Source organism: Trachurus japonicus, chromosome 13, assembly GCF_045865225.1.
Source record: "Trachurus japonicus isolate A0001 chromosome 13, Traja_1.0".
NCBI lineage: Eukaryota > Metazoa > Chordata > Actinopteri > Carangiformes > Carangidae > Trachurus > Trachurus japonicus.
The window spans coordinates 30,389,198-30,417,130 of NC_140919.1; the positions used below are offsets into that span (position 1 = coordinate 30,389,198).

Consider the following 27,933-nt stretch of genomic DNA (forward strand, 5'->3'; position numbering starts at 1 on the left):
TGAAAATTTCTATATGATGAAAACAGTAAAAGCTTACTAAGTAAAGTAAAGTAATAGTGTGTGCGTGTGTGAGGGAGAGAGAGCGAGAGAGAGAGAGTTGTGTGTGTGTGTGAGTGAGAGTGACAGAGAGAGACGAACGGGTTCTTGGGTTTATTATGATATATTGGACGGCATGTACCCAGTAAACACTGTAGGGGGCACTCAAGCGCCCATCTGCCCGTCTGCCTGTAGCAACACCGTGCGTCACTATATCCGATAATAACACCAGGCCAGAGCATTTTAAACAGGGACAACTGTTTCAGGAGTTCAGGGTGACTTAGTGATAAAGAGCCCAGCAAATCATTTCTCTTGAGAACCCCACAGCATGCATGCCAAACCTCAGTGAGACTGAGTAAGTCGCTTCAGAAGATGAGGAGATGTTGACCAAAAGTGACCAAGCTCTGCTAAGTGGGTGGTCCCTTCAGGGGCTGCCAGGACACTGCAGTCCATCTCTTTAATGTGTCTGAGTGCGTTACAATGATGTGAAAATGACCACTTTCATCCAAATAATGGACATCACTTGACTGGCAGCATGTGTGCACATAATGTGTCATTCACACACCAAAATATGTGGGCTTAATACATTAGTACATACATTAGTAATGTATGAATCATAATAACTCTAGTGCCCAAATGAACACATAAAAACAAAAACACAACAGGACAAATCTGAATTTAGGGAAGTTATGAGAATATTATGCTACAGCAGTGATAGATAGATAGATAGATAGATAGATAGATAGATAGATAGATAGATAGATAGATAGATAGATAGATAGATAGATAGATAGATAGATAGATAGATAGATAGATAGATAGATAGATAGATAGATAGATATAGAACAGGTACAGAGGGTTTTAAAAAATCAATTAATTTCACCTATCAAACCAGTTGCATACTGTGTGGCCATTTGACTCATTTTGTATGTTAGATGTTTTAAAGCAAAAGTCTACATCTGGAATTAAAGTAAAAACAGTAACAGTGCAAAAATAGAATTGAGACGTGCATCTGTTTAAAAACACGATCATGTGTGTGACTGTTAGAGCGAAGTTCTTTAATCTGTTCATCGAGGCTTTACAGTGTCTGTGGGTTTTAGGGCTTCATAATTCATTCAGTGGAAGTATGGGAAAAGGCTTGAAACAGAGCCTCTGTATCCAAAGAGACTGGATCTTGACAAAATGATTTCTCAATGGAAGAGGGGCCTCATTAGCATAACAATTGTGGGAACTGCATGGATCTACTTTTTCATGAGCACTGTAAAAACAAAAAGGAGAGAGAAAATGGTGCCATTATACATACTTATGAGAGAACGTGTGGTTTGGATTAATTGTTACCATCACTGAGTTGTGAAAATGTATGTTGCCTGGTGATCATGCCTGAAGATTTATATTTTTTTCCCAAAGAGCAAGTAGGCTATGCAGTAATCTTTGTATTAACTATTGTCTTACTAATAAAACACCTATGTTAAATAAATAAATTTTAGTCTCTCTATTAAAGAAAAACTTTTAATAATTATAATATTTTATTTATTTTTTTTGCATAATTTTGGGCAATGTGAAATTTTGATGTTACCACCACCACACGCTGACTTTTTCATCTGCATTCGTGGGGATCTAAAAGTGACGACAGTCTATCAGTATAACATAATATAACTTGAATGTTTATTCTATTTTTTCTATGTACTTAATACTGGTACTTACTACATTTTGTGTTGCAAATTAGCTAAAATCCAAGGTGTCCCTAAGTGGGCTCCATGTATCAGCAGGGGTCCTTCTACTAGCCTATTCAAAATAAGGAATACTTCAATTTAGCAAGTGTTGCCCTAAGTGATGTGTTAGAATGGCCCATCGATTATTAAATAAACAATAATACAATAACAATAATAAAAGTCAGCACATGGACACTGTCAAACCTCCTTCAAATGGAGGTAAGATGGGTTTCAAAATAATAATTATAATTATTTAAAAAAATAAAATAAAAAAAAAGTTGTCCCGTGTATAAAGTCTTATGTTTTGTATGTACCTAAGTTGACAACTTGGTGTAAAATCTGTGGTATAAACATGTTATAAGAGCCACGGAGCTCCTCGGGCCCCTGGGCTACAGACTGTACCTTTAAAAACTCTTGTCCCAATTAAAGCCAAGCCCCGCCTCTGGAGCAGACATCCCATGAGTCATAAAGTTTGATGTCCTGCCCAAAGTTTAGACCCGACTGGAGCTAAACTTTTTTTCTACCAAGTGAGCTGCTGAGATTTGTCTTACGGACCATGGTTTTTTCCTAAAAGAATACTCACTAACACCTTTGGCCTAAACTGAAAAGGTGGGAAACTTTGAGCCAAGCGTTTGTTGTGCTTTTCGTCTTTTGTGGCTGCGTTTGCATTTTGTTTTTGTTTTTTTGTTTTTTTTTTGTTTTTGTAAAAGTTGGGGCCGGACGACAACATAGATTCCAGTGTGGAGTAGATATGCGCTTTGTTACATTCACAAGTATGCCAGCAAGAAACAACAGGAAAACGCTGTGTTTCACCGCAGATTTCGACAGCTAACACACTTTGGAAAGAAAAAAACAAAGTCCTCCACTGTTCAACTTTTAGAATGACCCGGGATAACTTTTACTGAGTGTCGTCGAGATTGCCACATTTCCTCCTGCGTGAAGAAAAAAAAAAGTTTGGGATTTGCTCAAACTTCTTTTTTGTGAGTTTCTGAACGCGACATTTTCGGACAAGTAAAAGCTCGCAAACTGTTTTGGGACAATGGATCCGAGCCAGCACAACCCTCCTGCCGGACACCAAATCGTCCATGTACGGGGAGACTCTGAGACCGACCTGGAGGCGCTTTTTAACGCCGTGATGAACCCGAAAAGCACCATCGTGCCCCCCTCCGTACCTATGAGGATGAGGAAGCTGCCAGACTCCTTCTTCAAACCTCCTGAACCAAAGTCCCACTCCAGACAAGTAAGCCCGCCCTGTCTCTGCTACACCGCTTTCCAGAAATCACGATTAAAAACTCAGGCCCATCCTGTGGGAGCTCAGGCCTACAGTACGTGACTGCTACAGTCACTCAAAAAAGTTGGACTACTTTATTCTAACTTTCTTGGTAGTGACTGCCCCACAGGTTACCCCCAAATGTAGAATATATTATAGTATAGGTTATTTATTTCCAAGGATCGATGTGTTATTCATCACAACAGTCATCACTATATAATGAAACTTAACAACACAATTGGACTGGCAAAATCACTGAAGGAAAAAAAATGTCCGTGGGGCCTGCGCGTAAAAGTTACAGAGTAACCAAAATACCTTCAAAGCCATTAGGCTTCCCAAGAAAAGAGGAGAACTTTATCAGACTTAAAGTTATTTATCAGAGTGCTTGAACCCACACAGGATGAGGGAATTTATATATGTGTAACTGTTTTGATTAGATCCATGGCTGTATAGGTTATTTATAGAAGGGCAGCAATCATGTGGAAATAATCAAATGACGTCTAACGCGCAGTTGTTGTTTTTTATCTAAGTGATTTGCAATGAAGAAATCATATGATGGCTGAATTCGTCCTATTTACACCCCCCTCACCTCCCCTCCACGCCACCCTCCCCCACGTCCCCCCACAACTGTTGCTTGTGGTCTCTCTGGAGCTCTGTCATCAGTGCGCATGTGCCGTGTGCAGCCAGTCTGCTCTCTCCACTGTCCCACGCAGGCCCTGGACCACCCCCCACCCCCCCCCTCCCCTCCCCTCCCTTCCCCAGACCTAAACAACACTCTAACATGCCTACACACGCACATGAATGGAACTTAGTATGAATTGATTATAACATAACGAGAAGTGACTGAAAGTTTATAGCTGTGTAATGTATGTGGGCTTCTAAGTCCGCAGGAATCCATTATGGAGGGTGTCCTGTTTTTGAAGGTTTTGTTATTGAACTAGGTTTTTTTGCAGTTGTGATTTTCCCATAAAAAAAAAAACATTTATGTTCTCTCTGGATATTAGTTTATGCCATACTCTATATAACAAATGCTTGTTTTAAAAATAGCTTTAGTGCATTTTCACTAGAGTTAAGCAAACAAGTTTAACATTTGAGATTTATTTCTCCTCTCTCCTCCTCTCCAAAATATAACACCAAGGGAAATAACTTTATTACATTATACTGAGGCACCATGTTCATTTTGTCTCTCCTCTCCCCCAACACAGGCCAGCACTGATGCTGGGAGTGGCGGCGTACTCACCCCCCACCATGTCCGTGCACACTCGTCCCCAGCCTCTCTGCAGCTGGGAGCCGTTTCTGGTGGCTCCCTGTCTGGCATGGCCCCAGCAGGTTCCCCTCAACATCTTCGTCAGTCCTCTTATGAGATTCCCGATGATGTGCCTCTGCCCCCAGGATGGGAAATGGCCAAGACCAACTCTGGTCAGAGGTACTTCCTCAAGTAAGTGTGTTGGCAACACGTGTCAACTCTGTTTTTTGTATTTATGTCCTTTATCTCATAATGACAATGCACATTAATAAACATCGGTATAAACTATAGAAGTAAACACAACAGATTGTAGCAAGAATGCTAATTTAAATCTGTAGGCAGGTAACATTTGTAGATTAAAAGAATATCTTTTCAAAAATCAAAGGAAGAGTTTAATGTATAGTGTCAAGGCAGGTAATTTAGTTTTAGTTTCAAGAGAAACTTAAAATATTTCTCTTTGACTTGACAATGTCAAGTGTGAGAAGTTAGATCTTTGTGAGATATAATCTAAACCACCATCCATCTTATCCCTGGTGTAGAAAACTTGTGTGTCTTTATTTTACCAAACAAGACAGTGTTAGTTATTTTAAAAATGTCTTCTGAGAAATGGTTGTATTCAAATGGGTCAAGAAGCAGAGGCACAGGTTGAAAACTTGTTTTACAATCTGTAGGTAAGATGGGAAACTTTTAGCTCCCAGCAATAAGTCCAAGTTACCAGTGAAGTGGTCCTGGGATGGGGCTCTCATACTGCAGCTCTTATCAGTGTACATGATTGTGACAATAATTTGCAAATCTGCTACAATGTGCAATTGTGGCCAGCATGCTCAAAAAAAAGACAATTGCAATAATTGAATTGTAGTTTATTAAATTTGGTGGCCCCTGCAAACAAGAGGAGTCTTTTGAGGGACTGCTGCTGTATGTGGTGTTCCTTTACTTGGTCTCAGGTTTCAGTTGAAACAATGGATCACTGTAGCTGCCCCAGACAGCAAAGGACAGACAACTCTGCAAAACTCATCTGCAACCCAGCAGATCTCCTCCACATTAATGATCCAAAGTGAACTTTTAGTATCGTATTCTGGAGCATTTTAGCTTGTGACAGAGTTTATTAGTAACTTTGTGAGTGTTTTCTTGTTGTTCTCTGTTGCCGTCTTATGTAGTTATCCGTCTTTTAATGGAGTCATTCTCTGTAGCTCTGTGAAAAGATGGATTGAATTATTCATGAAAGTGATGTTCGTGTCAGAAATGTATGTTAATATAATCTGTTCATCGTGAAATGTCTCCAAGTTTGTGAATAGCTCAGCTGCTCATGTTTCGAGATGGTTTGACAGTGAAAGATGTCATTCTTATTCCTCTTGAAGACAAATGTTGTCATAGGAAATATTATTCTCTGACACAGAGTCTTAACAAACATGATAGCCTCAAATTTACTTGGATCAAAAAAGAGCTTTCGGCACCAGCTGTTTTAAGGTTTCACATCTGGATAACATCTGGCCTGTTTTGAGGAGGCTCTTCTAAAATTGTACAAAAGGATTTGAGGTTGGGGGGAGCTGGAGAGAGAAAACACTCTCCTCATAGACTGCAGTTGTTTAGAAAGTGACTGATCCAATGCCCTCTCCGACAATGAAGCAATTCTGCAAACTAAATTAAAGTTTAGTTTGGAAAGTCAAATCTTGTAAAACTGATAGATCAAATGATTGTTGCACGACACAAGTGTTGTTGTTGCTGTTCATAGGAATACGTCAGTTACTTATTAAAATGAAAACGGTATGTGATTTTTTTTCTTTTTATATAATAATTGGATAATTGCCAAAAGTTTGATTTGAGTTTATTCTACTGCTCTTACACTAAACAGTAAAGTAGAGGAAGACAGTTGCTACAAATGATTGGCTAATTGATTGGAGAACAATATAAGGCACACAATTCACAAGTGCAGTGGTGAGTCAAGACTTGATATCAGACAGCACAAACAAAGTCTTTCAACTGCAGAGTGTGATTAATGTTTTTATACAGTTTGGTAGTGGAGACAAACTGATAAAAGTTTCCTCCATAAAATTATAACTCAAGTCTTTTGTACTCAACCAAACAGAAGATAAATACAGAGGCTGAATGCATTTTACTAAACTATTTTACATGCTGAAAGACACAATCACATGAACAAAGCAGACTGGCTTCCTTGTTAAAAAAAACACTAACTTATAGTGGGTTAAATGTAGCTTTCTGCTAACAAGCTAAACTGATGTAAACCAAAGGGATTGGAAAAACAGCTGAGCAACACTGTCCTCAAGTGTGTATCAACTGGCTGGAGTGAGTAGTGTTTGTGTTCAAGTAAGGAAAACTGGAGGAGATGTCTTCCACACACCGCACATCAAAGTGCAGATATTTGATCTGGAATAAAGGCAGCCTCGGCAGAGCTGCTGGAAAAGACACTCCCCTATTTATAAACAGGGATTGTCTGACCAAGACATGTTGCAGGAGGAGTGAAGCAGAGCAAGCGAGTGTGTGTGTGGGTGGGTAGATGGACGGGTGGGGGTGGGGAGTTGGTCACCAGCTAACAGAACCAAGCAGAGAACAGGGGCTCACATTTCACTTCGTCGATCACTGTTGTCCTTAGAGATATGAAATCAGGGCTTGAGTTTTCTGTCTTCTTCTTTTTAAAAGAAGAATCGCTTCTGTTGTTTACTAGTATACAGTTGGAAGTGATTCAGCCTCTGTGAGTCACACCAGCTCTGTGGATGCCGATGTCCCACTCTCTTTAAAAGCCCGGCTCCGTTTTGGAATGAATGGGGCTGTGGCACTGTGATGGTGCCTCTTTTGTGTCAATGGAGTTAAATGGCAGCCATGTGGAGATGACTAGAAGAGGGGCCAAGAGAAACTCTGGCCCTCCCTTTGTCCTAGCAGTGAAACAGTGATCTTTATTCAGACCACAGGCCTGTTGAGACTCATGTGAGCCTTCCCTAAATAGACAAATGGCTGACATGAAGTTTGAAGATGGCAGGGAGAGAGGGCAGAGGCCTTCTTGAGAGCTTAGCCATGTATCTCACACCTGAAATGTTCAACACCTCTCCGCTTAGGAGTTAGGTGTAAATTCTAATGATAAATGATTGACCTAAAAGCAAGTATAACAGCGGTGACAGCTTCAGTTTGGCTTGACTTTTTTTTATTTTTTAATACTGAATCAGTGCTGAAATAATTACCAGATCATTTGATTTTTCAGTCCCCCCAAAATTAATTGCCTAGAAATCTGATAATCAAAATTTCTCTGCTTATTTTATTTATTGATTTATTTTTATAAAGGCCTTAAAGCTTTAGGGCTGTGTGGTAGCACACTAATGAGAAAAATGAAAATAATAGGTAGCTGCAGTCGTAATGGGCATAGGAGACAGATATTAACAGTCCCCAGCAAAATATATCTACATTTTGTTTTGGCTATTACATAAAAACCAAAACTCTTAAGCTTGGAGAAGACTGGGAGAATGTCAACAAAGTCTGTTGACCTTTCCTCCTCTTTCTTCCAGCAGTTTGCTGTGGCCTTTGATTTATGACAGCAGGGGCAGGGAGGTTGGGTCACCTTGCTTGGTGCAGGGATGGGGGAAGGGCTGGTTTCCAGGGCTGGGTCATAAACTAATGAAGGTTTCTAATTTAGACACACCGGTGAACTAGGAGGGGTAATCACTGTTTCCGGGCACTTATTAAATGCAGCTTTGAATGAGCTTTTAGTCCGTGGGAAGTCAGCCCTAAGCAGAGGAAAGCTTTGGGGGAGTTGCTATTGTCTGCCCTCAGGGGCAGGTAGAACCATGTGTTGATGGACACTTTTGTCTTTTCTCAGTAGGATTTTAAACTGTTTTGATGAGCCTAGGTTCCCACAACGAGAATGGCGGACTTTATCTGACCATAATTAACTTAACAGTGGCTGTAATTGATTCAATTAATCACTGTGGCCACATTTAATAAATCCTTTTCTGTGTATATTTACAGTATTTTCACGTTTTTTTGTTTTGTTTTACATTGTATAGCTGCACACTCCTGGGTAACCAGGACCATTGAGCAGACTTATAACTAGTCTAGCTTCAGTATACGTTATCTAGAGTTTCCTGAACATCTGCTGCACTAAAGAGAAGTCAAGGCCCTCTATTAGAACAGGAAGGATCAAAGTGCTTTTATTATATGCAGTCTGTATCTATGTCTAGCTGATCTGCACTATCATATTATATTGAGATTTTCAGCTGACAGTCATATTGTATAATAATAGTAATATTTACCTTGTGTAAAACAGAAATGGTTCCTTCTTATTTTTAAATCCACATTAACCTTTTTTAACACAAAAATATGTTTGTAGCTTTTGTTTTCATGTCTTAATATACACCCAAAGCATATTTAAATATTGCAATATGCACAGTCTACAGTGTGACACAGACAAATGCAGTGGCTAAATGAATTATTTAATACTGTCCAGCCGCTCAGATGGTTTGTGCTGTTTAAAATAAAGTTGTCAGTTATCTGGCCCACGTTTTAAGTTTACCCCACATTTATTAACATAGTGTATCACACCAACATTAACTATCCAATTTCATGGTTTGAACACTGGCCTCATACTTAGCATGTAAATGTAAACATCATACTACCTAAATATTTTCTTTATCAATTGTCATTTTCCTCAATTCTCCCTGAAGCCTGACATGACAAATATGCAAATTGGATTTCAAACGAAGCTGTTATGAACTGACACCACTCGGGTCAGTCCCAAATGGTGCTGGGAAGACCAGGCTGTAAGCCTGCGTGAAGCTCTCATTTGGAGCAACTTTGTGTTTGACAAACTTTTGGTTTATTGACCACACACAGACAAGACCCTTCCTGTTCCACTGGGGCCTGTCAGCTCAGTACACAAATGGGACTGTGAGAAAGCCAGGCTAGTGTTTACCAAAGTCTTGATGTAACACCTCTGTTCCAGACATCAATGCCTCCACTGTCACTGAGGGCATCACCACAGAGATGTAGTATCTGAGAAGTGGACCCTCTCAGGTGGGGTGTAGAGTTCCCAAAAGTACTCAAAACTCACAGCAACTGAAAAGTGGTTGAATGATAAAGACACACACACACACACACACACACATATACTGTATATATATAGGCCTATATATACATGTTGTCAGTAGCTGATGTATACATTTGAACTATTTTTACTTTTTAGATATGTACATTACCATTTAGTGATACTGCGGACTCTACTATTTTATTATAGCAGTGCAGTTCAGTAGTCTGGTCAAATTTAGCCACCGTTTTTTGCTCAAAAATGAAAAAAAAAAAAAATTGTGGCCTGACCGATTAATCTTCTGGGCTACAATCCGTCTTGGTACTTTGTGAATTAGTTGCTTCGTTAGGAAGCATGATGATACAAACACTCCTTCAAAGAGAAACTTAAAGCCACAATAGGGTCGCAAAGGTCACTTCAATAATCTCTCTTGATGATGCCCTGCTGATAGAGGGGCAGCCAGGCATGCCCAGTCGACCAGAGTGGAGATGGTCATCCCCATCTTAGAGGCCTGATTACATCTGGCCTCCCTCAGTGCACTCTTTAGTCCTCAGCTTCAACCACCTTCCAAGCATATACTCCCTGGGTGGAGCCCCTGTGGCCTGAGAGCCCATTTTTAACATTTGACAACTCAGCTGTGGGGTGTGTTTCATCATTGCTGCACTCCCCATAGCTTCACTCCCCTGCTCTACACCAGTGATATGCAGCTTTTGACAGCTGGCTTCGAAGAGAGACGATTTCAGTGGAATAAACAGTTGATCTGGCTTCAAATCAAGCTTTGATCTTCTGTTTTGACAGGTAGCAGAGCTCCTGCACAGACATTTAAACCATAAAACTGACTTACTTTTGGCTACAATGCTCTCCCAAAGGCCAGATGTAAACAGGAGATGTGTATGTGTGTTAACTTTGTCATACTAGAGTAATCCGATGAAATCTGTGAAACAACAAGTGCAGAATCCATACTGGGACTGTTTGTTTATGTTGAAGTTGCTCTTTAAAATTTGAATTAAGCAAAACCGCTGAATTCAGTTGCAATATTTCTATCTCTGATGATCATAGAAAAAGAAACAAAAGTTGACAGGGACTAGCCTCCATGTGATCGTCACCAATTTAAGCAAAGTCAAGTTTAACCTTTATGCGAAAGGCCCCCCTCCCCCTTCCTCAGTGAGACACATTATAAATAACATTGGCATAATAAACGCCGGGTTGATAATTGGGCCATCAGTCAAGGAGATGTCAAGTGCCTGGGTGGATCAAGAGTCCTACTCTGTGCTCTGCTAAGCCACAGTCGACCATGATGACAGCTTGAGCAAAAAAAATTGCCAGAAAAGCACCAGACAGTCAACCAACTTGATAATGGGTCTTATTTGAACCACAGCGCTCTCCTCTGCTGAAGCACCTGGCTATTTACAGTACGGACAGTTTCCCATGAAGAAGAAGATAGTGATCACAACAGACCACAGCGCACCGTGCCCATGTCCAAAATAATGGAAATACAATGTGTTTGTCACTGTCATCCACACGAGGACTGTTGGAATACCAAAAACATATTCTTCATTTGAAGTTATTCAAGTTGAGGGGAAAAAAAGCTCTCACTTTGTGATGATTGTGAAAATGGTAGTAAACACTCTGTTTGACAAAAATGGTATTTGTTTCATCTGTGAAGGTTTGGTAATTTGATCCTTGACAAAGATTAGCCACACTGGCCAGTGTGATTTGAATCAGTTACAACTGATTCTAATAGTGATACATTTTAATGGCAGCAGTAAAGTTACCACTGCTGCAGTGTTACTCAGTTCTCTGCCCTCTGTGCTCAGTAAAAGTAACCAGCATGGATCCAAGCTGATCACAGCCACAGTTCTTAAGTGAGACATTACAGTAGCACCATCTTTCTGTTTTGACAGTTTGGACAATAACCCAAAGGGCAGAGAGATTGGAAAACCTTGAAAATGTAAACACTGGTTTTAAATGTATCTGCGTCTGTGGAGACGAAGCCTGACCTACAGCCATTCCTCTCCACTGTGTCCGCTGCCCTGCCCCAGGGACAGAGTTTTGGGGGAGGGTGCGGTGGCTGTCCTGCTGAGCTCGCTGTGGTGTCAGAGACATGTAAAGACAACACCGAGCAGTTGTGACCGTGGAGGTTGCAGATCATCAGCAATTCCTAACAGCAACTGGTGGCCTCCAGCCGTCCCAACAGTTGCCATGACATTGTTTTGTTTTATGTTTCGCCGACAGGAAGCGGCATATAGCCCTGGCCATATAGGGTTCGGGGCAGGTTGAGTGAATGGATTATCTTTTAGTTTTAAAACCTGGTGATGAATTACTGGCTCTTGGTAACTCATTTACCAGTTCTCTCAGTTCCCACATACAGGCTCTTTGAATACAGTGCAGTGCTGACTTGGAGGCTCTCTGGAAGGGTTTTGATTATCATCTCCTCTGTTTTGAACTAAAGCTTTGTTTACGTCTGTTTTGATTGATTTGAGCATCCCACGCTAGTAATTGATGGAAAATTCAATATTTGTACTTTCAACTGTGCTGAGAGGAGCATGGCTTCGTGTGGGGGAAAGAAAAGAATTTATAATCAGAGCTCTTGGTTTTGAGGTTGTATATTTCCATCCATGTTTTCCAGTTGTAGCGTTTTTGTTCAGCATTGGTGTACCAGGATGTGCAGGCCTCTCATTTACAATAAAGCCTCCCTTCCCTCATCCCAGTGCTCCTCTCCCAGTCTCCTCCCCTGCTTTCCCCTCCCCTCTATAATAAATGTCATAGTTTCCAGAGTGGGAAGGAGGCAGTGAAGGGGGCAGGGCGGGCGCTCCGAGTGTAACAGGACCACAGTAACTCATGCAGCCAATGGAATTCAGAGAGATTGCTTCCGTAGATGTTTTTTTCCTCTTTCACTCTTTTTTTTTCTTTTCTGTAGTTGTCTCGCCCCGCTCACTGTGACCCCTCTTTCTCAAGGGGGCCCCTCCAGTCTGAGCAGTTCCAGCTATTTTGCTTGGTTTGTGGTGTTTGTGTGTGTGTGTGTGTGTGTGTGTGTGTGTGTGTGTGTGTGTGTGAGGGCTGGGGGAGGGTTTGGTAGGGGATTTGGCAGCTCCTTTGATCAGTAAAGCATAAACAAGAGGGGGCTTCAAAATGGGTTGCATTGTGTGGGGGGGAGGAGTGCTGAGTCAGGCCCTCTCGCTCTCTGGCCTGGGATAGAGAGCAGACAGGCAGGCCTGGATTACCGCAGAGGCCAAGAGAAACTTTTCTGAAGCTCTCACTTCACCCAGCTGTTCCAAAATCTGGGCTAATGGCGCTTTTGGATCAAATTAACACTGCGTTGTGAAGAATCACAGTGGGAAGAAGAACACATACATAACATGGTTATTACAGAGTGCCACAGACTGATAGATTTTCTGATGGGAGTGTTTAATTTTATTTGGAACATTTTTTTTTTGGTTTTTGACATGTGCACTGAAATAATCCTGCCTTGGCCACAGTGTAAATGTGAGCACTGTGGTGTTGCATAAACAAGCTGCTGGAGTTTGGTGCCTATTTGTTTGAGATGAGGGGGGTCTCTTAAATGGGATGGTTCAAAAAACAAAAAAAGCAAAAAAAAAAAGAACAAGTGAATAGTGGGGTTTTAGGTCGTAGCTCAGTCTGTGCCTTTGTCAAGCAGGTAAAAGCTTTGTAAATGTGGCGCCAGATTGTTAAAGCCCCTGACACTCCACAGTGTCCGAGCCGCTTCCAGGAAAAAGGACCCCCTGCGTTGAGCCCTGGGACTGACCCTCCCTCAATAGAGAGGGTCCTGCTCGGGAGAGGAGGGCTTCCTGTATTAGCTTTCCATCTTAATCAAGCAACAAGTACCAACAAAGCACTAATTATCAATGCCTTCACAGAACGCAACACAATGCCACCTCCCCCGCTCCCCACTCCTGTCCCAGCAAAGACGAGCTGTAAAATAAATGGAGCAACATTGTTTGATGTTACAATAGTTGTTTTGAAAGCCATCATAGCCTCCTAGACATTTTAAAAAGATGTTTTCATCTTACCTGCAGTCATAGATGTTTGACTTGATTTATTTTTACTCTTTGGTTTTGTCTTAATTAGTCGTTTATTTTAATTCCAAACAAGATGCAGTGAGTCCAAACTAAGAATGAAAGCCTTGTGTGAGTCTATATTGAATTGTGGGTTCATACTGGGTCCAAACAGACACATCTGAGTTTGGCTTCCTGTAACAGTCATCGTTTACAGAAAGCAAGGGTTAGATTGAGTGTTTTCATCAAAGAGCTTGTTGAAACTGCTGTGAATCATCAGTTCCTGCATGTGACCTGCTTTTGTGCACTGTTATGGCTCCTAGTTTGAATTTACAGATTATTATACTTTTGTTTTTGTCTCTCTCGTCTCTTTACAGTCACATTGATCAGACCACCACCTGGCAAGATCCTCGCAAAGCCCTTCTCCAGATGAACCAGGCTGCCCCACCCAGCTCTGTGCCAGTCCAGCAACAGAACATTATGAACCCAGCTAGTGGTATGCACATGTTGACTTGATTTGAATTAGAAGCAGCACATGAAATGTATTTTGAATGATATTCATCATATCTTTTTTTTTTTTTTTGTGGGGGGGGGGGGTCTTCTCACTTTCATGCAAAATGGAAGTCAGGAGCTGTTCAGTCTAGTTCTTACATGTCACTAAGACTCGTGTACCTCAGTTCTGTCCATGCAGCTGGAATTTGCCCTAGGTCAGTTAAGACTGGGGTAGAACGTGACAGGTCCTGTCTGACATGTTTGGGAGCTCTGTGACTCACAGATTACAGAGTTGTACAGAGTCAAGTATCTTTCAAATCGTCACTACTCTGGCAACCCATGAGTAAATCTGGAAAGAAAAGATAAAACAGCTTTAAATGAGGACAAACAGGCTTGTTTGTTTTCAGTGACAGACGACAAAAATTATCAGTGTCATAGATAAAATAAAGTGCTGCTATTTGTGTTGGATATTTTTGCCTATATTGTCTGTTCATGTATGTTTGTCCTATCATTAGCGCATATATATATATATATATATATATATATATATATATATATATATATATATATATCAGATATTACAGCTTCTACTCTTATATTCTGCAGTAACTGCACAACTTTAATGTGCAATATTTAATGTGCAAATCATCACCAACATTGATCCAACATTACTTTCACCTGTCATCTGTTAGGTCCTCTCCCTGATGGCTGGGAACAAGCTATTACATCAGAGGGAGAAATTTACTATATCAACCACAAGAACAAGACCACATCGTGGCTCGACCCACGACTTGACCAACGCTATGGTGAGTTTTACATAGAGAGGGATATTTGTATTTGTTTAGATTTTGATGACATAAAACACCATGTATGTATTATTTACTAAATGAATACTTAAAATTATGTCAATATTTTACATAAAAATTTAAATATACCAGGAACTGTCCCTGCAGTTCCTTTAACATTTGGTTTTTGTGACAGTAGTTTACTTTCCCCAATAGAAAGCTCTATCTTATCCAAAAAGATGTCTCACCACAATTGTAACAGTGAGTTTAAGTCTGTATGATTCATAATTCATTTCACCACAATACATTGTTTGATAGTGACTGGTTGGTTGTTGAAACCAAATTTCACCCGAACCCCACCCTCAAAAGTCTGCACCTAACCTTTTGTCAGCCATTTTAGTGTCGGAGCAACAGCTGAGTTGGCCATTAATCCCCCTCGGGCCAAGCTAAAGTTTGACAGTTAGCTTTCAGTGTGTGGTGGCCGGTGGTTGGTGAATTAGTGACAGGACCACGTACATGTGTTGAGACTTCTCTGTGGCCATGGGAATGAGCTAATCCTCCAGTTGTGCCAGGAAGACTTCAAGAGACCAAGGTTCCTGCTTATGTCACTCTGACTCATTTACGCTTCAGACGCCATCCCTTCATTAAAGTAGCGTTCCCCAGGGTAGCTCACCCCGGTTCACAAAGGCAACATGTGTGAATCAGCACGCAGCCTGTTATCCTGTTTAATTTTGGGGGTTACTTTTTCATCGGACCTGGGGCACTTAAAGGGCAGGTTTTCTGTAAGCAATTGTGTATCGTGCTCTGATGGCAGACAGGAAAGTACAAAACAGAGTTGTAAGGGGAGCGGGGCAGCTGGGAAGAGATGGCGGCTCTGATCGGCAAAGCTCTTTGAAGATTTATAAGTCTTGAACACACAAGGCTGCTAGGCCCCTGAAAGCGAGTGTGAGGGGGAAAGAGACCATGTTAACTCATTATATGCCTGCTGTTGTTTGTTCTTTGTTGATCTTTTAGATTTGAAGAAAGATTTGTTATGCCCTCCAAACAATTCAGTATTTTACATGTAGCTCTATGCTTGAAGAAAAACCAAATATTATTCTTTTTTAGTTATTGTAATCATATTTTTTACACTTGTGTGTAGAAATGTGCTCATGCACCAGGATTTTCTACACTACTGCTATGTAGGTCTCCAATCATAAGCCAGCTGCTTTGATAATGGAGGCTAATTTGAGCTTTGAGAAGAAAAGGAGCACAGCGACTTTAACTGAGGGTTGTTGCCGGCTGGCTTTCCCCTGCGTGAGGCCCAGTGCAGGCACAGCCCCATCCTGCTGTAGCTCCAGACAGACTTGAATCTCTGCCAGGCCTCTTTATTCTGTGGTCCAACTCTTAATCTGTTCCAGACCTTTTCAGTCAAAGAACTCCAATGTGAGAGGGGAGGTGGGGGGCAGGGAGAGGCGAGGCAAAAGGGGAAGAAAGAAAAACGGAGGAACAGAGGGAAAATGCCGACGGGATAAGCATGCATCCTCTTTAAGATCCAAGGAGGTGGTGAACAGCGAACAAGCCATGAGTGCACTGTGACTGAGTTCAAAAGGGGACTGGCCTATGTGGATATGTTGTTTTCTGTACATAGCACTCTCGGTGAACAGTAGGAAAAACATAGCCGGGGAGATAGCCGTGTGCACAAAAGACAGATTTCCTCTGTGAGTCAAATGTTTTGGTTTGATGCGCTAATGTGTACCATCCGTCAAACACATCATGTGATGTTTTCTGCCTCTGCTGTCAGAGAAGTTCTCAAGTAAAATTTGCACCTTTGTTAATGATGTCACCGCCATGAAATACTCCACTGGTATCTGTTTATATGCACATCACTGATGGTTTTTATCTGAGATTTCTACTGATTTCTCCAAGACAAATGGAGACAAAGCAAAGATATAGACCTTTTTTTTAAAAAAAAAAATTCAGATGAACACCCACTTTACCAGGGACACCTTCTAGATGAGAACCTGAGGAATAAAAAAAACTCACTTGCATTTCAGCTTAATCTGTAAGCTTTTATTTTGTAAACAAAGTAATGATCAGGTAAAATGAGCAGGTACATTCAGCACAACTTTAACCTGTTGTGTATTAAAATAAATTCACTGATAGGCTGCCCTTCACTGTTGATATTGTCTGACTAAGTCTTTTTCCATCTCCTTCCCATTCACAGCCAAGTCAACACAGACTGGCTTTACTCAGACCTTACTGGTGTACAAAACAGTATTTGTATCAAATCTAGACTGTTTCTCCACTTATCCTAACACTGGAAACACAACACCTTCCCAAGAGGCCTTCTTTTAAAAAAACTTGTTAAATTGACAGCACACAAATATTTACCAAGCCTTCAGAGGTGCTTTGCCCTGGTCACAAAAGAGAAACTTCCCTCAGTTGGCACACCCTCAACTCTACCTGCCCCAGGTGATCTTGTGGTGTAATATGCCTGCCAGTGTGATGGCCTGATAAGGGCCTGTGTTGCTGGCTCGTTGTGTTGCAGGAGTGCGTGAAGAAGACAAAAGGCAGACGGCATTAACTTGTCTCTTATCTGCCTGGCCCACCAGCTATCGCCGCCCGTATGTGCCACCCCTCCAAACACACACACACACACACACACACACACTTCTAAGTCAGTCTCCTAAGTCTGGACTGGCCTCCTTTTTAAGCTATCACTCTGGCCCTGAACTGAACCTGTCCTTCGCTCCTATCTCACCCGCAGATGTAATTCCCTGCTTCGATATGCTCATTGTTTGTGCATAGTTACTGTTCGCTGTTTGGTCTGTGTGGTAGTCCTTGACTCGATGGTTCTGTAAAAATGCAGCGGTAAGACTGTATTTGTCAACAGACTCTGTGATCTCTTAATTATCCCTAACCCACCTTAAAATGTTATTTAAAACTCCACTTTTAACTTTTTTAATACAAAGACTACTGGACAATCTCAGAGTTTACTTTTAGACATCTCATCTCTCGTTAGGCATTAGGCATTTTCAGTTCATTGGTTTTATTTACATAGTTCTGGCCATCATTTCTATCAGCCATTGTGTTCACGAGAGTGATGCTTAGATTTGAAACATGGTGGACTTGGTTGTATCAATACAATAAATCAGTGGGGGCAAGAAACAGGTTGTAAACAAGCCGCATCTGATCCACGTGATCTAAAGCACTTCATTTTCATGTAAAACTGAACTGTCATGTTAAACAACAGCTGCAACAGACAGGGAAATTTTGTAAACAACTGCAGAGAGTTATGTAAAAGTGTGGTAGGTCAAAGTTGAGTCAGTAGTCCGTCACTTTTAATAGATCTTTATTATGGACAGTTAAGGCAGTGCTTTTACAGTAACTTTAGTCATCATTTCTTGCCTTGTCCCTCCCCTCAGTGATGTTGACATATAAATGAGTAAAGTTCATATTGTTGAAGAAATGAGCCACAAAAATAAAGATCCAGGTTTGTGTGGCCTGGCCTACCGGTGGATCGCTCTCCCTTCACTTTTAATACATGGTCCTCTTCAAAGCTCAGACCTTAACAGATCTACAGCTGCTGAAACGGCCCATGTGCAGCACTTCTGTTTTGAGAACAGCTAATGGTGCCCTGATGGTGGAGTGATCCAGCCACAAAAGACCTCAGTATCTTCCAAAGATAAGAAGTAGAGAGAAGTGACACACTCTCCCATGGATTCAATTGGTGTGTGTGGGAGAGAGGAGGCTCCTTAATGACTGTGTGTGTTGGGGTGGGGTTATTGGGGGAGGCAGCATGGACACACAGGGAGGGAGGGAGGCAGGGAGGCGGGAGACGGGAGACTGAAGGCAGGGCAGGGTGGGGCCTCCAGAGCTTCCCAGGGAGAGCCCTGAGCCACGGTTCATTCAGCTCGTGAGACAGTGTAAACAGTGATTGAATGGTGATGAGAAAGGTGCCGGGGTGGGCAGGACAGCACAGGGAGAGACAGCCCTGCATGAATATTGTGCCCTCGTCAAGGCTTTGTTTTGGTTGGTGCTTCGAGCGCATAAGCAAACAGCGCTCCTCATTGGTCCCATTACTGTTACACCCCTCGCGTTCAAGCACATTTGCTTCTCTTTTCTCTACTACAGTGATAAAACGTGTGACCTACTTTGCATGCATAGATTGCAGCATTTGCTGTGCTCCCTTATACTCTTGTTTATTATACCCACCCCCACTAGAGTGAAGAATAACAAAAGACTTCACTGGGGAACAGCTAGGCTTTCAATACACACACATTTCTTCTGATATTGTTAACATAGATGGCTTGTTAGTGCACAGTGCAATTAAGTTTGTTGAGTGAAATGACTTTGAAGCGACAGTTATCAGTGGTGCTGATGTGGGTCTATTTTAAATTCATCTGTCTGATTTACGTTCTGCTCTCATATTGCATTCATTAAATAGGCTGAAGTGGACCCATCATGCTGGGGCAAGGAGGCAGTCAGTCTTCAGGGATAATCTGCGATTTGTTTAGAAAGAAAAAAAAAACGCACAATGAAAGGATAAGTCGTGACTGATGCAATGTACAAAACTCACAAAGCCTGTCTTAGTCAGTGAGTGGGAGGGGATCAGGTCTTACAGGAATAGTGATTGTTTCAAACGCTAGGTGGAAAACTTGTCTTGGGACTTCTCTTGTCCTACACAACCTGCTGCACTGGCTCCACTCATAAACAGACAAAGCGCTGAAGTTGTCAGGCTTGTCAAGCAGCATGTAAATGCAGCCGAGCATTAAAAGATGTCAATGCAAAGACATTAGTGTGCTGTAGCTCCAATTTGTGCTATACTAAGTTTTAATTCACCTCCATCTTCCCAGTCTTTTAATTCCGGTCCAGTAAATAACCTTAAACGTTACAAGGGTAAGCAGCAGTAAACCTCTGAAAAAATGGTTAGCTCTAAAAAAGTAAATTTAACAGGAAATGTTTTTTTTATTGTGATTTAGAAACTGGTCAACTTACAGCTGCCCGGGGCGGTGCGTGGTGCGGTGGTTGGGGCGGTCGTCCCGTGTGGAGGCTGCGGTCCTCGGCGCGGGTGTCCCCGGTTCGGGTCCCGCGTCGGGCGGACCTTTCCTGTGTGTCGTTCCCCCTCTCTCTGCCTCCCCCTTTCCTGTCTGTCTCACTATGTGCTATCAAATAAAGGCAAAAAGCCAAAAAAACATACTTAAAAAAAAAAAAACTTAAAGCTGCCCGTTGAGCACTGGAAGAAAATGAAGCTTTGAAAATGGCGGCAAACAAATACTAAAGATTGACGACTCATAAACTGTTTGTCTGTCAAACTGTTATTACACCCTGTGATGCATGTTCAGGACAATACTGTACTGCAGGAAGTAGCACTGTATATTGCATGAATGGTGAGAGAGTAGTCACAAAGGAAGACAGACTGGTTGGTCAGGAGTTCATCTTGGCGTCACATGATGATGGTTTCTCCATCTTTACACTGATCAAATGGACTGAAGCAAAGCAAGTATAAGAGCAAAACATTAATGGGAGCGTCTGTGTAGAAAGAAGCCACAAGTGTTCAGCTGCTGGACTGACTGAGTCCAAAATTTAGATTAAATTTAGTTCAAAAAGATCTATCACTCCTTGGTTTTTAATTTTAGAAACACACAAACATTGGATGACGTGAATATAATAACAGCTGGAAAACATGGGGTTGCTCTGAAACCTTTGACTGGAGTGTATTTTTTGAATCCATTGTTCAAACTGCATGTATCTTATTAGCTCAAACACAGAATGAAGAAGCAAACATCAAAGGTTTCCTAACCTACTTAAGTGAGACCCAGCAGATATTACCTATTTTCCCTAATGAAATTTTGCTATCAGGTTTTGACATGAACAAACAAAAGAAAAAATAGAACATGAAAAACTGTAAAATACTTTCTGTACCAGGAGCAAGTGCTGCATTCAGACGAAGCTGGAATCGCTGTCCTCTTTCTCCTTTATAATATTGTGGTGGATAATGTAATAAAAGATAATATATTCAAAGTTTAAGATGAGTTTGAATGAGCACTGGTGTCTCTGCATGGTTTTCTGATTTGACAGTTGTGACAAATTTGAACTCTCGTCTCTTTTGCAGCCCTGAACCAGCAGAGGATCTCCCAGAGTGTCCCAGTGAAGCTGCCCCCCCAGCACAGCGCAGTCATGGCAGGCAACAGTCAGCTGAGACTTCAGCAGATCGAGAAGGAAAGGCTGAGGCTGAAGCAACAGGAGCTGCTCCGACAGAGACCACAGGTCAGGATTCAGCGCTAAAGCATTTCATAAATATTTTTGAGGCCTTTTGGGAAGTACTGTGGTCTCGCTGTGGAACAACTAACCTCCATCAAAAGGTCACAAGGTCAACACTTTCAGTATGTCAATCCATCAGCATAGTAGGAAGATGATAGGCCCCCAACTGAGTCGGGGCACCAACAAATTGCCAACATTTTTGTTTAGCTCCTTTAAATATGAGACATCATTCATACCGCAGGTATAGTGGTGGACCTTAAGCCTCTTTGATCTGTCTTTATTGTCACACCGCCCCTGCAGTGAAGTCCTGTGAGTCATCAGTGGTAATTTTATCACTTCCTATGGTGATGTGTCACACTGCCGCCCACACAGGGTGGTGCAGCCAACTCCAGAGGTTTACTAAAGGCTGTGTCACAACACCAGAGACGCAGCTTTATGAGTATGAATGACAGCGCTAGTGACTTGGTTTACCATGACATTTCACATGGGTTGTTAAAGGTTCACAGTGTAGGAAGTGACCTGTGTGTGTGTGCACCAGGAAGGAATACAGATAATTTATATACCATCATCAGTTCAAGTCCTCGGGGCATATATGCATAATAAGTGTACTGTATACACTGTATGCATACAGTTTTGATAAAAGTGTAAGGCATTAAGAAAAAAGGTGGTGAGTGTAGATGAATTTGATGTCTCAGCCACATCAAAGCCTTTCACAAGAGCAGTATTACTTTATGTGCAGGACAATGACTTCATGCATGTACACAGATGCCATTTTTTTTGAGACGTGACAAGCAGCTTGTATGTTCAAACCTCCCAACATTCACACTTACCCGTCACAAGAAGAATGCAAGAAAGAGTAATAACTTAAAACCAGACTATGTACTGTACCCCAGACTACAGGGATTTAAAGAGCACCTCTATCAGGCTGGGTTACAGTAAACACCAAACTCCTTTAACTTTTTAGATACGATAGTAAATGTTTAGATTACAGAGGCCACATTGTATTTCCAAGAGCATGAATATAGCAGGAAATTGTGTAATGGTGACGCTAAAGGCATGTGTAGGGAGTTCAACTTTGGGGCAAAACTCGCTGCCACGCCCAAATGTGTTCCACATGGCAGAACTGTGATGAAGTGACCTGGTAGCAATGTATGCGACTTGCTAGTAACAGTCGAGCGCTGATGCTGCTCGGTCATGCTCAAAAACAGAACCAATAAAACCATAAATGTTGTTTATAGTACACAGCCCTCATAATCCATCTTAATCAAAACCAGGTTGTTTATGTGTGTGCATGGGATTCTGGGATGGATCTTGACAAGGAATCACCTTCAAACTCCGTTTCCAGTACATCTGAAGTGAAAACGGAGAAAAAAAGGGGGGAAAAACATCCCATTACTTTATAAAGGGCTAATTAAGGCTTTTCATTCATCTTTTTGCCCCAGAACATTGTGTCCATTTCTCCTCAACCACAACCAATAAAAAGCTTCTACTAACCACACAGAGTGTGTAGCTGCAATTTTACAAAACATCTCATCTCATTGGCTGCCTCCTTTTTGTCATCTATGACCCTGTAAAATTTTAATGAGATCTCTCCGGTCAAGTAATTCCAGCATCCCGTTCGAGAACTTGGAGGGAAGGAGGTGAAAAAGAACAACATGACTTCATATCCTCCAACCTTATCTGATGCAGCATGTGTAGAAAACAATTGTCTCCAACTGTGGCTGGCCCCTCATGTAATCTGACACCCTGTATGGGGAGAAATGGAGAGCACCATGTTGGCGGTCTGTGTGTAATTCCTCAGTTTAACATGTTATGCAGTGACAGCGGAGGAGCAGGCGAATAAGGCCGTTCTGAAATATTTTCATGACGCTGTAGCTGTGTATAATTAGCCTCTGAGGTCGGGGGTGGGATTGATTGTGTTGCTTATAAGTTTTGTTGCTTTATCGTCCGTAGGAGCTCGCATTAAGGAATCAACTGCCCACCAGTATGGATCAAGATGGCAGCACAAACCCTGTGTCCTCCCCTATGGCCCAGGATGCCCGGACCATGACTGCCAACAGCTCCGACCCATTCCTCAACAGGTTGGTTTCACACAGAAGCCTGAGCATCCCTATATGCAGCAAATGGAGGATATTTTCCCCAAGTGCAGTACAATCGCAGCTGAGGTGCACTGAATGACGTCAGGGCCTCCCACTCTGGTTCAGCTCATCAGACTCTATGTATCCTGTCTGAGGGGACTCTGTGTGCTCGGCTGTTTGAGTTTGCGCTCTGGTGAGAGCTCCCTGAGTTACACAAGTAGTAAAAACACAAGGCCAGTCTCTGGGCTTAACCCTCTTCACATGGTAATGACTCATTCAGACCAGCAGCTCTGTGCTGGAGTTCATTGCACAATGATGACCTCTGGTGTACAACTGCGGCACTGAAGGCGATTGGAACCTAAATGGTGGTGTTACCCTGAAAAGTACAACACCAAGCATAATTCAAAGTGCAGACAGACAGGCAGACAGAGTCCACAACTTGAGTAAACGGCACACAGGACCTGATGGGGTGAAACTAGCCCTGAAAAGAACCGTGATCAGGGCTGGAGGTTTTCTCCTCGCCATCTGTGAATGCTGCTCCATGGCATAATTCCTAGCAGTTCAAGCTCTAGTTCTTCTGTAAGGGGACGGAGTGAGAAAAGGGCTGAATAGCAAGCAGGCCATGAGAACATGTGGTCCAGTCAGTAGACAGGCCAACCTAATCTCCCCTCCTCCCTGTTGCCTCCACTCCCCTGCTCTCACAATGGCCTCATTCATCCTGCCTCTGCCATACTCTGCCTACATATTTTTCCTCTGCTAATTAGTATAGGCTTGTCAAATGTCCTCTCTCACTCCCTCTTTCTCTCTTTTGCCCCTTTCATCGTTGCTCTTTTTCCTATATTCTGCAGTAAAGGGTGAAAAGTGTAGCACGGTTTCACCACTGTCACTGTGGATTAGTCGCCACAGTCGTTCAGATAGATAGAACCGTGGAAACGTGCCTGTGTGCAGAGTGTCGCCGAGGGAATTGAGGCCACACTGTTACTTTTCAGCCTGTGGGCTTTTAATAACCAAGTGTGTTTGTTTTGTGGGATTGTTTAATTAGATTCACGTACTTCCCTTTCAAAGTAGACTTGCGAAGGTCGTTCAGGGCATCCTAAACCCTGCCCAGACCCTATGATGAAAATCATGATGTTTATTAGCAACTGTGCAGAGTTTTTAACCTACATTTCTTCACTTGTGTGCTTTCAGCGGGACCTACCACTCCAGGGATGAGAGCACAGACAGCGGCTTGAGTATGAGCAGCTACAGCGTCCCGCGCACTCCAGACGACTTCCTCAACAGCGTGGACGAGATGGACACAGGTGAATATAATCACTTACAAGACCTGTATCTGATTGGAGAGAAGTGTAGGGAGATGTGGTGATATTGAACACTTTTGCATTATACAGTATTATTTATCTGTCCTCATAAGTGAGGTGGGACAACATGGGTGAAAAAACACCAGCATGATGGAGGGATAAGAAAATGTCCCATTGTTAACTTGGCTCATTACTGCAGGATGGTTAGCAGCCTGTCTAGCCCTGTTGTCATACTTTGTAATTGGGAAAGGATCCTAAAATAACCACTGCATTGCATAACAGATTTCTAGACATTCATCAGCAAGTTATCAGATATAGCCAGACTCTCTGAATCAACTATAGCAGTGTTAATGGTGGATTGTAATTACACTGAACCACAGATAATGTCAGTGACTTTGAATTCTCCATTATGTGGAATAGGAGTCTAATTCAGTAATTAACTCTTAGGTACCAAGCTGACCATGGCCCCAAAACATCCTCTAATTTGCTCTGTCACATATTTATTTTTATTTTTTTCCGGTTTATTAGGGGACCCACTTCCACCCTCCATGGCGACACAGCCCAGCCGTTTCCCTGACTACCTGGACGCCATTCCAGGAACAGATGTGGACCTGGGCACCCTGGAGGGCGAGAGCATGGCGGTGGAGGGCGAAGAGCTGATGCCCAGTCTTCAGGAGGCTCTGAGCTCCGACATCCTCAATGACATGGAGTCCGTGCTGGCAGCTACCAAGATCGACAAGGAGAGTTTCCTCACATGGTTATAGAAGACCCGGGCAGGCTGCTCCTTACTCCTCTCCGTACACTCTGAACTGCTGCCTGCTCTGATCTGTGAAGGATTCATAGATGCTTTTACAAGACATTTCAGCAAGCCTATCTGGACTTCTATCTCTGTGTCGCCGCATAAGGCCAACCTCCTTTGAGGCAGTATTGTTCTGCTCTTTTCTTTTCACTAGCGTGTTATCTCTTTATTTTGTCTGTGTCTTCAAGGCTGGCCCATGAACAGACAATTAAGCAAGGGTCCCCAAATCTTTCACAGTGAATCTAGGGCATCTTTACCTAGAGCAGGGGTCGCTCCTTCCCCTGGTCTCCCCTCATAGCTGGGCGGGGCAGATCCATGTACTCCGCTGCAAGGTCTGCCATCGTCAGGTATTGCCTGGAGTCTCTGGTGCCTCTTTTTCTTGCAATATAGCGTGAAGCAGCACTACATAACTGTGTTTGGGACTATTGCATCTAGCTTGAGTAGCTTTATATTTGGCCTTGTAAGTTTTTCTCTTTTTTTCTTGTTTGTATTCAACGAGCCTGAGAAACCAAAAATGATGTATTTGAAGCATAGAGAACAATACTGATTTGGAGTAAAGGTAATGTGAGGCCCAGTCTGGACATGTTGGCTTTGCTGGGGGAGGGGAGGGAGGTTGGGGTTGGAGCCTGGGGACCGACTACATTGCTGCTTGGCTGTGCCAGCAAGTCTAAGTTAAACCTTTGATAGATCAAGTGCCTTCAGTTGTATTTTTTGAGATGCAAGCACCACGAACAATTATTACGTTTCTGTAATGCAGCAATAAGCATTAAGGCTGTATTCAGCCACACAAACATCAGCCACACTTTCCTCTATCTAATGTTCAATAATCAGAACTGTATTTTTGTTTTATAAACACATTATGAGGGGATTTAGGGATTTTTTTCAACCCTAACTTCTTTTTATCTCAGTCTTATTCAAGCCTAATCCACGATTCATCTTTTATCTTTTTAATATTCTTTTATTTTTAGGTTACTACATATGTATGATAGCTTAGAACAAATGGCATTTTGCTTTCGTTTTTAAATACGTCATAGATGAATTTATACATTTAACAGGGTCGACTGTTATCACAGCACCTCACTTCACCAAGATGAAGTCTGCCAAGGCACAGATTGATTCAGTTTAGACTATTTTTTAACCATCTAGCTGAGTCATCTCTTGTCTCTGATTTACTATATACATATTAGTGTGATTGTTTATTTGTTGATCACATGCAGCTTTTGCTATCGTTCCTAAACATTAACCAAAAAGGCAGATCTCTTGGCTAAACAAACTATAGCTCTTTGATCAATTACACCTTATGGCAACGTACAGTATACAAGAGTTACAATGTTTGAAACTGTCTTCCTAAAGAGGGAGCCGAATTCCTCTGCGCGATGCTGTGCTGTGTGTTGAAATGAGGGGTGTATAGACTACAGCTAGGACAAGTTTAAGCAGGTTTAAGAGTCATGTCGAGGGGTATTGTAGAAGGCCAGGGTTTGACTGACGGTGGTGAGTTACGTGGATTGTTAAAAAAAAACTGTGGAATAATTAAGAAACAATCAGTTATTATCTCAGTCAGGAATTGTTGTAGCAGATTCCAAAGATGTTTTTGTAACACAAACACTTATTTTTGCTTCCATTTTCACAGTCCAGAAACGGTGTGATTTGTAAATCAGCGTCTATATGAACAAACTGTATAAGCTAATGAGAAAATGATGTAGGTTTTAGTGTTGATGGACACGTCTTTAAAAGGTCTAGCTGAGAGATTCTTTTTTATTTTTTAGACAAGATGGTTGTTTTGAGTGACTAACCCTGAGATTTAAGGATGAGGTTTCAGAACAGAGACGCAAGTGTTTCTTCTATTAAGCGCTCACATGTTTACATGCTCTCTGATTAAGAAACTGCTACAGCCACAGTGGAGACAACAACACACATTGACAATTCTCTCATAATCACATTATTTTGATGTTTACACCATGACAACATTTTTTAATTACTGCAGTAACCTTTGAATAATCAGCCTGCCGTACACGCCCTTAGTTGAGGCCTTGCAGGATGTCACCATGATTCTGTTGCCAGCCAATACTTAATTGGTAGCATTAACTTGACGGAACAATTTCTTTTCTTTTTTTTTTTTTTAGATCCGAGAACATGAACTTTTTTTTTTTTTTATTCTGTGTGAGAATTTTTTTTAGTTTTTATTTTAGTAATCATTAAATCATGTGTTGATGGTGGATTAAGATGGATAAACAGTGTTGGTGAGAACAATGCAACTAAAATGACTGGTACACTGCGGTGCTTGTATTGCACGGCTACAGAGTTTTCATTTTGATGCAATGATGCATTTTGTCACACAAACCTGATTTTATGCTTTCTTAGTGTGTAATTGTCAGAGCATACTAGCTGTTGACTGTCATAGTAGCAGTAGAACTAATCACACAATTTAAAAGATTTTGTATTTAGAGTTTTCTAAATGCACATGAAATGATTTATATTCAGTAATGATCTATTCATTTTTGATAGATATGTGCATGTGTTTTAGAACAATAAATTGTTACATATATCTTCCTTCATATGGCCTAAAATAAACTATATACTTTGTGGTAATATTTTCCTTGTGTGGTAATTCATTGTTTGTATTTTGTAGAATTCTAAACTTACTGATACATACCTAAATCTGCCAAAGGATATTTTTATCTGTACCTTACCTACCTACCTTAGCTTTTATTGTTCTCACAGTAACATCATCTTAAAGTCAGTCAGATGCAGAATTGTATTCTAAGTAACTAATCAACAGTTAATAGTTTTATCATCACAAATGATAAAATATATAATAAATAAAGCATTATTGTTGATTGTTGGTGTTGTACAGTAGAATAATATACATGTAATACAATATTGCATCTGGGTTGATTAACTATGCTCTATGGACTTGTGATTATTA

The 27,933-nt window shown here is 41.6% G+C and overlaps 1 protein-coding gene across 1 annotated transcript; it reads left to right on the forward strand.

Annotated features, from left to right (window-relative positions):
- The first annotated feature begins 2,251 nt into the window (after positions 1-2,251).
- On the forward strand, positions 2,252-27,596 carry yap1 (Yes1 associated transcriptional regulator). Its single transcript, XM_085795890.1, has 8 exons — positions 2,252-2,988; positions 4,224-4,456; positions 13,687-13,805; positions 14,494-14,607; positions 20,684-20,838; positions 22,786-22,913; positions 24,099-24,211; positions 24,737-27,596. Exons 1-8 carry the CDS (start codon positions 2,788-2,790, stop codon positions 24,970-24,972), a joined length of 1,299 nt encoding a protein of 432 aa, XP_085652016.1. The 5' UTR covers positions 2,252-2,787; the 3' UTR covers positions 24,973-27,596.
- Positions 27,597-27,933: the final 337 nt, after the last annotated feature.

Coding starts and splice junctions, on each gene's coding strand:
- yap1 (XM_085795890.1), top strand. CDS start 2,788: ATGGATCCGAGCCAGCACAACCCTCCTGCCGGACACCAAATCGTCCAT. Junction 2,989..4,223: donor CAAAGTCCCACTCCAGACAA/GTAAGCCCGCCC, acceptor CCCCCAACACAG/GCCAGCACTGATGCTGGGAG. Junction 4,457..13,686: donor GGTCAGAGGTACTTCCTCAA/GTAAGTGTGTTG, acceptor GTCTCTTTACAG/TCACATTGATCAGACCACCA.